Source organism: Nicotiana tabacum, chromosome 22, assembly GCF_000715075.1.
Source record: "Nicotiana tabacum cultivar K326 chromosome 22, ASM71507v2, whole genome shotgun sequence".
In the NCBI taxonomy this organism is placed as follows: Eukaryota; Viridiplantae; Streptophyta; class Magnoliopsida; order Solanales; family Solanaceae; genus Nicotiana; species Nicotiana tabacum.
This window is the reverse complement of record NC_134101.1, coordinates 38,727,685-38,741,293: the sequence shown is the minus strand read 5'-3', so window position 1 is coordinate 38,741,293 and position 13,609 is coordinate 38,727,685. Positions and strand designations below refer to the sequence as shown.

Genomic DNA, 13,609 nt, shown 5'->3' with positions numbered 1-13,609 from the left:
GTTTCTCTCTCAAGAGATTGTTTCAACATGTGGGTAAAAGTTATGAACCTGTTGAAGTCTTGAAGAGTTGAAGATTGAAGATTGTTTCTCAATTCTCACTTCTCAGAGTTCTCTCACAGGTCACAGCCGTGGCCGGTCAGCCGATCTCTTAGGTTTCTAATTACCAATTCCAAGTGAGAGTGAAAGACTGAAAGTATGAAACTAGGGTAACTGCCTAACTGGGGCCTGGGTAGTCTTTTTGGGTTGGGCTCCTAGAGAATTAAAATATTGGGTCGGGCACTTGGGCTGTGCAGTGTATAGGTCCTACATGATCTTTAAAAATTCGGTATTTCGGTATACCGAATTGTCAAGATCCTATTACCGAGGACCGTACCGTTATACCGAAATACTAAAAATTTAGTACCGAATTGAACCGAAATACCGAAAAAACCGAAATCGAAATATCGAATTAATTCGGTCCGGTTCGAAATTCGATTTTTCGAATTTTATGCCCACCCCTAGTCCTTAGTATTGTTGTATCTTTGTTAATGTTATTCACCTGTAACTCCTACTCAACTTAGTTAGAAGCATCTCGTATGATACCTTTGTAAATCATAAACCACGTGTTTGTGCTTGACTAGAGTTAGTCAAAGTGTGAGCTTTGTAATAGAGTTATTACAAAGAGGCTTGCAATATACTTATTGCAAGTAGGTGAGGGATTAAGAGTTTAATTCCTAGGTTACAATAGTTTGTAATCTAAAGTTGCTTGGTTAGTGAAATTGAATTCCTACGAGTGTAGGCCGTGGTTTTTAATCTCATGGACTGAGAGTTTTCCACGTAAAAAATTATTGTGTTATTTACTTACCGTTGTATATTTTTTTTGTGGGAATTGATAGAAAATAAAATTTTCTATACAATTTGATGGACTCTTAGTTTACATCATAATTCATATTCTTATTATATATTTTCTTTTAAGAGAAGGAGCTAGGAGTAATGTGTAGAATTTGTATATCCTGCGACAGCAATCGCAATCCAACTTTTGGAATCCAACTAATACGCTACGGACAGAAGTAGTAGCCCCCATTATCTGTGGAAAGTGGGAATTAATTTGCATGAATCCAAATTTAGTATTCGTACTACTACTACAAAAAAAAGGTAGTGGAAATTGATGGCTAACGTCATTACGCACAACAAGGTTTACTGGGAAACGTAATTTGGGCTTTATGGGCTTGAAAAAGCTGGGCTGACACACGTTCTGTATACCTTTGCAGCCCCACTAGACCGGACCACCCCCTGATTGTTACTTCTAAATTCTTATTGGCCCACGTGGCATTTCTATGGGCTCCACGAGAAAGAGGTGGTTGGCCGTTTCTCTCGGTGGCAGAAAATAAAATCAGTTTGCAGTGTCTGATTTTCAAAATTCAAGGCCGTGCACAACTCATCTACTCATTTACAGTAACAAACAAAACAAAAAGGTGTTTAAGTAGAAACAGAAACGAGTCCCAATATCAAATTCATTATAAGATCCGTGAAACAGACACTCGGCTCATTTCGGAAACAGATTCTACACTATTCTTCCCAAATTCCATTAATAAAATTTTACTTAGCTATTGTTGTTATTATATCCGTGAAAGTTATTGCATATTATCAGGACCAATTCAATATTTATCAAATTCTTAAGTATTTACTTTTTCTCACATATCTTTTTTTGTTTGTCCTACGAATATATCATTTGTCTATATTTAAAAATAATATAATTTTAAAATTCTCATTTTATACGTTATTAGATGATTTAAAATTGCACTAAGACTTTATTTTTGCATCACAAGTTTTAAAAAAGTTTATTAAATCGTGCCCAATTAACTAGTTCCAAGTAAATTGAAATGGAGGGAGAGAGTAGTTGCATAAGCTATTTATTTCATGACTTCGAACTACATTTTCAAAATAATTTACAATCACAGCCACTATCAAAATTTACATCACCTTTTGCTTATCAGCAAAGAAAATACAAAAAGGAGAGAGATATTTAAGCAGGTGAGTCTGTATTCTGTAGCTTTAATAGAGTTGGGCAAAATTACTACTAGTGGATTGCTGTTAGAAACCACTTTCATATGACAGGCTTGGGCAGAAGAGGAAAGAGACAGATCTAACTAAGATAAGAAGTGTAATAGTATAAGATTTAGAGTTGGGGAATTAATTAATGAAGACATGGATTTCTGGCCAGAGTTTCTAGCAAGCAGTTGGGGCAAAGAATTTGTGGCTGGTGGATTTGGAGGAATAGCTGGTATCGTATCTGGATATCCCCTTGACACTGTCAGAGTCCGTCAACAGAATTCTACACAAAAAGGTTCTGCTTTCAGAATCCTCCGCCATGTCGCCGTTACTGAAGGTCCCTTGTCTCTCTACAGAGGCATGGCTGCTCCTCTCGCTTCTGTCACCTTTCAGGTCATTTCTTCTTCTTCTTCTTCTTTCCCTTTCTTTTTTTCCTTCTATAAACGCACACAATCATGTTAAACTTTATTTATTAGCAAATGAGTCGATATATAGAGCGGAATGAATATTGTTGCTTCGTCTTTGAGATTGAGGCGTTGTTAGTGATCGGTTAATCCCACTTTTTTAGGTCTCTCTTCCTACTTCCTAGTTAGTCCTGTCACCGGCCCAAGTTACGGAGTCGAGCTTTTTTTTTGGTAAAATTCTGTCACTATCACTAAAAGCAATACGTCGTTAAGGATTGACATGGATATTACGTGGTGGATGCGTACTCTATTTTTTACCTACCAAACAAAGAGACAGAGACTTTAGGGCCCTCAAATGGAGCTGTTGCGTTCACGGAACTAAAACTAAACTAGGGGTGTTTGGATGGGCTTTTAAGTTGGTTAAATCAACTTTCAAGTTATTTTTAGCTTTTTTAATATTTGGCAGAGTTAAAAAGTGCTTAAATTAAGTTTAAAACAACGTAAAACAAGCAACACAACTTATTATTTTTGGCTTTAAAGCTATTTCTATTGAAAAATCACTTTTTTAAGTCCATCCAAACAGACTCTAATAGTCTGATTAACTGGAGCTTCTTTTTTGACAAAAGTTATTTTTTTTGTTAAAAGTACTTTTTCCCAAAGTTTCGGTCAATATTTTAGACGGGGAAAAAATAATTTTAAGTACAAGCAGAATCCGTTTTTGATAAGCTGAAAATAAATAATTTTTGACAAATATTTTTGAGAAAAATATATTCCCTTAAAAGCATTTTTTTAAAGTTTTGGTCAAATAAGAATTGCCGCTCAAAAACACTTTTCAAATTGATTAACAAAACACAAACTATCTTTCGTCAAAATTATTTTTTTGAAAAACACTTTTTAAAAAAAGCTGAAAAACAAGCTATAAACTTCTAAAAAAACAATAATAGTAACTAAGACATTTATTGGCACATTAGACTTTCCTTAGTTCACATGTCAACTTTAGTGATAACTAATGGTCACTATTAAATCTCAGAATTTAGAGACCAGGAGTTCCCTCTTCCCCATTATTTTGCTAAATTTAAGAATAAACTCTCGTTCCTACTACGATTTGTTAATGTTTCATCAATTGTTTGTTGACTTTCACGTGTGGATTTGGTGGAGTCTTAGTCATCAACTCATTATCCGTTCATGCTTCTTATCCATTTGGGGAAGAAAAAAGGGAGCTAGTAATTGTTATTTTGGAGGGAAAAGGATAGAGTTCAGGCGTGTATTAAGATTAAGACGTATTATTGAGTAAGATCAAGGATCAACATGATAAGTATTGAACTTTAGAATTCTAAAATATACAGCCGTTGACACATTTTTCAATAGCATCTTTCCTATATCATCCACTCTCTAGTCAGTGAAGGCGCGCTACCATTTTTTATTCACTTCTTAGCGAGTCCATTATCTAGAGGACATAGAGTGGTTATTGTTTAAAAATTTGATCTTCCTAAGTTATTCTTAATCGTTGTCTAAATATTTCATGAATAGAAGTTACATCTTGATTTCTACAATTATGTAAATTAGTTTCCTTGCTAGTGCAGAATGCCATGGTATTTCAGATTTATGCAGTGCTATCGCGAGCATTTGACAGGAATGTTCCAGCCAGTGACCCACCCTCCTATAAAGGAGTAGCCTTAGGTGGATTTGGAACAGGAGCAATACAAAGCCTAATGCTCACTCCTGTCGAATTGGTGAAAATTCGACTTCAGTTGCAAAGGAGAAATAGCCCTGATAACAAAAATCAAATAACTAGTTATAAGGGTCCAACAGATGTTGCAAGAAGCATATTCAAACAAGAAGGTTGGAAAGGAATTTACCGCGGATTAACAATTACAGTACTCAGAGATGCACCAGCTCATGGCTTATACTTTTGGACGTACGAGTATGTGAGAGAGCAACTTCATCCAGGATGTCGTAAGAATGGTCAAGAGAGTTTTAGAACAATGCTTATAGCAGGTGGTCTAGCAGGTGTTGCTAGTTGGATAAGTTGCTATCCTGTTGATGTTATTAAAACCAGATTGCAAGCTCAGTCACAATCTACACCCTCAAGATATTCTGGCATTGTTGATTGCTTCAGGCGAAGTGTGAAACAAGAGGGGTACAGCGTGCTATGGCGAGGTTTGGGAACTGCTGTTGCCCGAGCATTTGTAGTGAATGGGGCTATATTCACTGCCTATGAAACTGCCTTGAGGTTCTTTTTCAGCAACAACAACAATAATCACGCAAACATTGAGACTGAAAATACATTCTGATACAGAACTAGTCATTGAGGTGTATCACCTCATTAGTTTATTCGATCTGGTACTTAATAGATGAAAACAGGTTAAAAGTGCATCTTGCTCAAAAAGACAGCATTAAAGAAAGAGCTACTGGATGTGCGACGAAAGCAAGATGAAACGTTTAAGCATGCTTCAGTTTCTATTAGAGGGACTTTGGATCTAATCCATTCAAAGCAGAAGTAGATCTTCAGTTGACAGTTTGTTACAAAGAAACAAACACATAAAGCAAGTATGATTCTTGGCACCTTTGACAATGTGTCTACTTGTGCCATTCTATTCATTGTAGCAATTATATGGTTTATAGCCTAAATGGAATTGAAATTGGATTTGGTTACTTATGGTTTCCCCTACTTGAAGAATTAACCCAAATAGCAGCCCACCTAATCTCTTAAACTGAAAATAGCTAGCGGGTGTATAATATATGTATAATTTATGTATCATATATGTATAATTGTGTATAGTCAATGTTAAGCTATGTATACTGGCTAGAAAAAGGTAAACATTGAATCTGATCAGCTATATCTACTTTCTTTACCCATGACAAAGCCTCAGTCCCAAATGGTTTATAGCTTGGGCTTCTCAGGAAGTTAAAAGGAATGCATGTTGATCAGTTTAGAGAATGATAGTGAACATCATGATTAAGAAGATTTATTACAGAACCAACTTGGATGTAATGAGGCTTCAAGGTCCTCTATGTTTTTTTTTTCTTTTGCCATATCATATGCTTAATATCCACCTTGTTGGTTTACTTTTTCGGTGAACAACAATATGTCTCAGTCTCAAACAATCGGCTATATGAATCCTTACTGACCATGTTTCTTCATTTAAAATCATATCAGGTGGTTACTTTATCTATAGCAAAACATATAATGTCATGCATTAGAATGGTAGAATGAAAATTGGAGAGAGGATTCTTTTTTATGGCAGAGAAATGAGGTAGAACAGCTTCAAGGACAGAAATGTGTTCCTATTCTCTTCACGGAATATAGTACAATCAATAATCACTCTGCTACATTACACTTAATAGAGCAAATTCCATCCAAAATATAAATAATGAATTGTACTCCTAATGTCACATAACTCACTTAAAGAAACTTGCTCAACAAATATAGATCCAAGGATTTTCTGAAATTATTCAATATAGGAATCCATGGGAATTGAACAGACAATGAAGAAGTTGGCTAGCTTGGAAAATTGCACTGGCGTACAAAGAGACACACAGTCGACGAAAAATCCAGTAATTTCTAGGGCTCAATAGGACCAAGACTTCGCATTGAACTGTTGATATTGATGAATGGCTGTGGAAGTGAGAACTCATTATACATGTCCATGAAAAAACTGTCAACAATATCAAGGTAAAATGGACAGTTTAGGTGAGAGTAATAGTGTAGCACTTCTTGTATGTCCAGCATTTGATTCAAGTCTTCCTCATCCATCAAATCTAATTCCTTCATCTTCTGTGCTAAAATCTGACCTTTACTTGTGTTTTTAAAGAATGCATCTCCTATTTTTTCTTCATTGAATGTTGCTCTTCTCTTCTCTTCTTTTCTCATTCTTTCTTGGTTTTCCATACTGTTCTCTACTGATTCTTCACAAATGCTGTTTCTCTCTAGAACCTCATTTTGGTCACCATGTTCCCACTGTTGAGAGAAGTCTCTGTAGAAATCATCCAACTCTTGAATTATGCTGTTTGGAATTCGATTGCTGCCAGAGAAGAAGGGATTGAAGTGACAAACTTTAGGCAACTTATGTTGACCTTTAAAGAGAAATGACTTGAGATTATGTAGAGTTTTCAGGAAGAGGTTCTTGGTCTTATGGAAGGATTTCTTAAGTTGCATTTGTGGCTTTACTGTCTTGCTGTACAACTCCCCCATGTGGCTTTCACTATCTTCTTAGCTAGTGATAATACAACTTGTATTCCTCCTTAAATTTTAGATGCCTAAATGGTTTTTAACATGTACTAATGAAAGAGATGGGGACAGGTGGGCTCGAGTTTCTTATCATAACAAGACGAAAAGCCAAAATGAAATTCTAAGGGACATTCTGCTCTTTTTCTTCTTGACTTCCTTGCTTTAGTTGTGCTTCCCAATATATCTTTCTGTTTTATCATGGTGGTGTCGGAGCCAGATTGCACAATTCAACTTGTCTACTTAGGTACGTGCTACCTTACCAGTAAAGATATCGAGTAACTCTGGGCACTAAGATTTAACCAGATTAATTATAAGAAATCACCTAGTGATTTTTTTGTCTGCTGGAATTCAAACCCTAATCTCTTAAGGCCTCTTCCTATTAGTATATCTTTTCTATTTCCTTGATCACTCTTTTGACTGTCATGCTGTTTAAAGTGTCGCAGCATTCATTATGAAGAAAAAGGGAAAGTTTAGCAGTGAGTTGGTAGATGCTTAAAGTGATTAGTACATATAATTAAGCAGCACCTAAATTATACTCATGCAGTTTTAGACCACTGGGACCCCAAGTAATAATTGAAGCAAGGCCAGAATTTGCCTTTAATCGAGTACGAATTACTGTTTGTATCAATTGTGTCAAGTGCCTTCAAGTGGAGAGCTGGTTTTTTGGGGCCAAAACTATAAAACATTGGAAATAGTGTTGGTTGGAAAAGATAAGGGGCCAAAACTGATCGAAATGGGTGAGGAACTTAAGCTCGTTTCAGTATATCTGGGGAATGAAGCCTTTTTTCTACAGTTAACAATTTGACATGCTACTTTATTGTCCAGCAGTGATCACAACAATAAATTTGTCAAACCTGCCCTTCTCTCAAAATTTTTGAGAAAAAACTTCAGCACATGTCTGAGTCACAACTCACAACTACAGCGGGAATAGCTTGTTTCATACTGCAGGTAACAAAGTTGAATCCAAATTTGTGACAATTTAACTCCGTGCATCGAGGCCATAGGGAATTCAGTAATACATATACAACAATCATGAGATAAAATGAAAATGATTTGGCAGATTAATTCAATATTTTTAATTTATCATTGCTGTACATCCAACAATTATTGCATCAATATAGTTGATACAAAAAGGTCCATCCCTTTATAAACTGATAACCTAATAACAAGAACTTGTGCCTCAATACATTACTTCCTGAGGTCCGCAAATTTGTCCACGACCTCTTACTCTTTGTCCTCTTTGCCTTTGTGGAACTTGAAGAATTGATGCAGCAGTTTGTGGAGTTCTCCGTAATTCTTCGTTGCAGAAACAAGACGGCTTTTAATCCACTGCGGGAGCTTGTTGGTTGAGTGGGAGGAGCTTCTTTCAGAAGAATCAAATGTATAGCGTGTATCAACTAACAGGATAGCAGCATAGTCATTAATATGCCGAATTGCTCTACCTACAGCAGACGATTAAAAAGCACTGCAATATCAAGATCCAAAAAAAACATATGATAATGATAAAGACCATTAAAACTGGTAATTCAGTACATAATATCAGACATTAAATTATACTTAAGGATCAAGATATCAATATTGCAATTATTTGGAGGGTCTCTAGAGTAAAGGAAAATCTGTGAGAGCATAATTAAAGGGGGGGGGGGGGGTGAATAGTTGTGAGAGAGCCTTTTATTTTTGGTTCTATTTCATGCACAAATGTTAAATCCAAAGACAAGTTGTTGGACATAGAACTCACCAATTGATTGATTTACAGCTTTCATGCAAAGATTCTCATAATACTGCTTCCCTCTATGCTTGCAGCTTTTTAGGATGTCAAGTCCAGCTTGAGCATCTCCACTATACCAGCTCCTTGGAGCCTGGAATTTGGTGTTCTTACCACTAGCAGTATCAAATCCTTCAATATGCTTGATCCTCTCCATCAACTCGATGTCGGCTGGACTAGGATAGGGCAATCCAACCATGACTATGCATCGACCCATCCCATCGCTAAAGTTGATACCTTCTGATACTTTCCCACCCACAATAGCAAGGAGAATTGCACCGTTGCGTGATACAGTGTCCTGCTTAGAACTGTTATGGGACAGTGCATCAATTGTTTCCTTGTATTCCTTCAAAACAGTTTCCACATCTGTACTTTTTCTAGGCTCTCTAAATATGCGCTTCCGTTTCATAATTCTTCCAATGATGCCCGACTCCTTCCATGTATCATATACCTGGCCTTCATAGTCAAATGATGAGAAGAAAATAACCATGCCTTCAGGAACAAGATTTACCAAATTAGAGACCAAAAGCCCTAATTCTTGTATCTGCAATAATACAGTTTCATGAGTATGTTCAGACTGAGTACTTTATTTCACGGTAATGTTCATAACTGAATCTCAAAGCAATAACTGCTGTTTAAATTCCAATATCCATGTAGCCCATTCATAGGCAATAGGAGAATTCAGTTGCAGAATTCTTGACTTAAATCAAGCATATGTGAAGGATGATAATGCATACCGTGACTGAAGAGCTTCTGGCACTGTAACTAAAATCAAAGGAGTGGCGAGAAGGCCCCTGAGAAACAACAATTGGTAGAATATTTTCAGATGGGATGATATGACCACAGGAAAAGAAATGCAACTGATCCGGCGGCGACCAAGGAAACAGGCGTTCTTTTGTTTCCTCTATGGGTTGCAAAGTCCCACCAGCCAATATGACGGCATGAGCTTGATTCAAGATCTGCAAGTAGTAGTGCACAATCAAATGGTTTTCCATAAGCACCTTTTTGAGAAGATTTAGATATGCAAAAATATGAAGTTTCTAGCAAACCTCAGAAAATATCCTTTCTCCCGTGAGCATGACATATTTCAAATACCCTCCTTGTTGCCTGGAGCATTTTGGCCTTGTCTTTGATATTATTATTCTTCCATCTCCATCTCTATTTGTTAGTGACAGTAATACGTTAACTAATGCTCGGAAACCAGATAATGCACTTTCATCATGACTGCTTTGGTCGTCCATTTTCAATGCTGAAACTTCTTCTGAGAGAGCTAATTTATGTCCATATCCACATACCTGAGATCCCACAGATCTTCAAAACTAAATGATATTAAAGAGGGATAGAGAGAGATAGATGAATAACCAGTAAAGAGTAAAAAATGATCTACCTTGTGAATTATATTGCTTTCTTCTATATATCGCAAGAGCTTAAACAGGTTTATGTTGTCAATATTGTGGGCAAATAGGAACTCGTTTATGGCCATGGATGAATCAAAGCCACTTTTACTTCCCTCAGCATTATAAACGGGGTCAAAGTTGCTTTGACAATTCTCATTACCCAAAGCTTGTAGAAAAGCCCGAGTAAGGACCATGATTATTTGGATATACCTTCGGTTGCCTGGCCCTAACAGATTGCGAAACCGTACGAAGTAACTCTCCAAGTGAGAATGCACAAGTTCCAACTGGAAAACAGCAGATCAGTTAATTGGATGCTTCTTCAAGTGAAATACTTGGATGTAAAACACAGAGAAAAGAGTATTAAGTGCTAGGCAAATGGGATGGTTCAGAGTGTCTGATGGTAATGTTTAAAAATATTTCTTACCTGTACAAATGTAATTTTTGAGTCGTACATGCTGACGAGGGAATCAGCTAAATTATGAGCTTCATCTATGATAACAACACTATCTTTTAAACTTAAACCAAGAGATTCACGTGATGATTTTGAAAGAAGAGATTGATAAGGAAGAACCACAAGATCTGCTGTGTGTACCAGGCTTCTTGAGCCATAGTAAGGGCAAGTTTTCAAGTCACGTCCAATCTGAACAAGATCCTCAATATCCATAGGCCCTTGTTGAGAAACCTCACTTTGGAATTCTTTTCCTCTTTTGTGATTTCTATGCATTGGGCAACCTGAGGAACTCTTGGACCTCCTCGCTCTGCCACCAGCTCCTATGTCCTGCATATAAACTTTGCAAATGAAGTTAAGAAGTTCCAATTTGGAGCATAATAGTACTTATCATAAGCTGAACCTAAGCAAATACATAGTCCATGACTCCTAAGTAATAAGTCAAGTGATCGTATAAATATTATGTCAAAGATATTGTAACACTGATTCAACTGGAACATGTTTCTGAGAAGCATTGGCATTGTAATCGTCAGGGAACGTCCAACTGTAGCATAATTTCAAAAAAAAAATTAAAAGGTTTTTAACTTCATGTTATAACCAATTTAAACTGGGAAAAGTATGTTGAGAAGAAATATACTCTCTAGTACTACCAGAATAAAGATTTAAATCAGCTTACGTCAGAGATGACATAAGACAGCTTACTTAACATAGAACAGCTTCCTATCAACACATTTATACACTTTATCAGGTAAGGCATCTATACATTAACAAGGACACTCTCGTGTCAATGGAAACAGGTTGAGGGTCCAGCTAGTACCTTGGTTTTAGATATTTTAGAATTTTCTATCTTCCTACTTTTCTGAAGCTCCAAACATCTCTCATTTATCTGAGTGGAGCTGCCTAGCTTCAACACCTCTGAAATGAAAACAATAGATCCATGAAATATTTTTCACAAAACTTCAACAAGATTGCAACTTTTTACTTACAAAAGAACAACAAGGTCGAAAGGCAAACTATCTTGAGTACCTTGATTAATGCAGAAATTCTTCCTAGACCCTAAGCATACAACCTTCACTTCAGCTGCAAATTTAGTCTTCCTTAACTCCTTTACAAATTGTGAAAGTTGTGAATGTGTCCGGCTGCAAAAGTAAATCTTAGGTCTAGCCTCTTCCTCCTCATCTTCCATGCTATCTTCGTCCTTTTCTTCCTCACTCGAGGAATTAACCAAAACCCCACCACCCTTCCTTTTAGATTGTCCTCCATTTTCATCGTCACTCTCATACTCTTCAACCAAAAACTCCTCTTCAACCAAAAACTCCTCTTCATCCATTCCCTCAACCTCATGTTTTGCCATTAAATTGTTTACCTTTTCGATCTCAGTATCTTCCTCCTTCCCTCCCCCGTTAGTAATTAAATCTCTGACAACTTCTCTTTTCCCCTTCCTATCAAATCTTTTGTCGAATCCCAATTGCTTCTTTTTCTTTGTCTTCTTCTCGGGCGATTTGGTATCTTTATTAATGACAAAGTTCCTCATCCAATCTGGTTCATCTTCAGCCCCCAAATAATCTTCTTGTTTCCCGCTTAAATTTGAAGGAGACTCCCATTGTGTTTTCTGCTGTTGCTTTCTATCAAGAAGCCATTGAAGGGCACTACAAATTATACTGAGCGTTTTACCAGTCCCTGAATAAATTTTCCAGAACCCCAACTAAGTAATCATGAGAAAAGAAAAGAAAAGAATTTAAATTGCTAGAGACATAGGTGTTGAAGTGTGTGAACATCTAATCTAAAGGCTCAACCTATTAGAGTTGCGAGCTTATATTTTTAATGAGATAAGAAAGTGGAAATTATTGACAATGGATGGCAGTGAGACTCGAACTCAAGATCTCTTTCTGCTCTAATATCATGTTAAATCGTGTGCTCATTTAAAAGCTTAACTTGTTAGAGCACTTTTATTTACTTAATCAATGATGAAAAATATAATTGCATCTACTACTACTACTTTTTGTTAGTGGGTACAATTGCAGTAATACAACTATGAACAGATATACAGTATAGCTGTGAATATATATGGAAAAAATAGTGAAAGATATGTACCAGTGGGGCTTTCTAGCATGGCAACACCGCCTTTAGTGAGGGAATGGTAAAGGGAGTTCATGAAATCTAGCTGAATAGAGTAGGGTTCGTAGGGAAATGCCGGAAATTCTCTTCTCTCTTCCATCTCTGATCAAAAGATTCGCCTTTTCTTCCCCAATTTGAGGTTCAAGGGATTAGGGTTCTTTTTTTCTTTTTTTTCACTGACTCAGTGCTCCGCATTTCCTTTAATTTAAGCGTGCGCGCATTTGTTAGCAGATGCTTTTCCCGCGCTTAGCTGTGCTCTGGATATCTTTTTTCCTCTCTTTTTTCCCGGTATACGCAGAGTTGATATTATGTATTTTTATACAAATTTTTCTCAACTTGAACATGATATATATTCACAACTTTAAATCACTTAGACATGATAAATTTAGATGTTTTTACGTAAACACCAAGTATGAGTAAAAAGAATACATGTGCCGTTTATTTTATTTTTTAATCTCATTCTAGCAATCATAATGCAAAGATAATATAATTTAGAAAAGAAAAAAAGCATTTCTCTTTTAAGTTTTACTTTTTGCGATAGCCTGAATGAGGAAAGAGAAAAGTTGAGAGTGTTTGGAGATCTCAACATGCACTTAATTGAGAGTGTTTGGAGATCTCAACATTTCTTTAAGGGGAGGTTTTATGCTTACATTATAAACAAAATACCATATTCCCCGTAGTGAAGAGTTGTTCTTTCAAGCTTCTTAAATTGATTTCACTTATTTGGTCCTAAATTTCATTTTCGTTGCAACCTTATCTATTTAGCATTCTTTGCGATCCATATTGGGTATTTCTATTTATCTCCACGATTTGTATTAAGTTGCACCACATATTCTTAGAACTACGTATAAATTTAACTCTATCCGTTTTTCGGGTAAACAGTTTGGCGCCCACCGTGGGGCTAAGGATAACAGTGGTTATTTGATACGAATCTGAAAAAACACGCCATTGTGTTTTGCGCTTGTTTCCGAAAATATCTTGAATTTCGGATTAACTACGACTAACCATCAATCAAATGGTTTCACCAATCGACAACGGGGCCGGTCTTCAAGACGAAAACAACAACTTGACACCCAGTACTGAAAGACCACTTATAAACGACGTTGGAGCTCGAATCGGAGTGCCAATAGATATCAATTTGCATGTAGCCATTGAAGCGAACCTACATGCTGAACCCGAGAATAGCATCCATTGTGGCACTCGGTCTGCAGCTCG

The 13,609-nt window shown here is 36.6% G+C and overlaps 3 protein-coding genes across 4 annotated transcripts; 1 reads left to right on the top strand and 2 right to left on the bottom strand.

The window, feature by feature from the left end:
* The first annotated feature begins 1,527 nt into the window (after positions 1-1,527).
* Positions 1,528-5,294, top strand: LOC107800497 (mitochondrial arginine transporter BAC2). Its single transcript, XM_016623680.2, has 2 exons — positions 1,528-2,424; positions 4,019-5,294. Exons 1-2 carry the CDS (start codon positions 2,188-2,190, stop codon positions 4,727-4,729), a joined length of 948 nt encoding a protein of 315 aa, XP_016479166.1. The 5' UTR covers positions 1,528-2,187; the 3' UTR covers positions 4,730-5,294.
* Positions 5,295-6,000: 706 nt separating this feature from the next.
* LOC107800498 (uncharacterized) lies at positions 6,001-6,630 on the bottom strand. The gene has a single exon (XM_016623681.2). The coding sequence runs from the start codon at positions 6,628-6,630 to the stop codon at positions 6,001-6,003; it is 630 nt and encodes a 209-aa protein (XP_016479167.1).
* Positions 6,631-7,704: 1,074 nt separating this feature from the next.
* Positions 7,705-12,629, bottom strand: LOC107800491 (uncharacterized). 2 transcript variants are annotated; one of them, XM_075243031.1, is made up of 9 exons: positions 12,371-12,629; positions 11,303-11,956; positions 11,094-11,191; positions 10,253-10,606; positions 9,819-10,112; positions 9,481-9,726; positions 9,169-9,390; positions 8,405-8,975; positions 7,705-8,108 (listed from the first exon to the last, which is right to left on the bottom strand). In XM_075243031.1, the coding sequence occupies exons 1-9, from the start codon at positions 12,492-12,494 to the stop codon at positions 7,891-7,893; spliced, it is 2,781 nt and encodes a 926-aa protein (XP_075099132.1). In that variant the 5' UTR covers positions 12,495-12,629; the 3' UTR covers positions 7,705-7,890. The 2 variants fall into 2 exon arrangements, with proteins under 2 accessions (XP_075099132.1, XP_075099133.1); XM_075243032.1 differs by having other exon boundaries at positions 7,972-8,131.
* Positions 12,630-13,609: the final 980 nt, after the last annotated feature.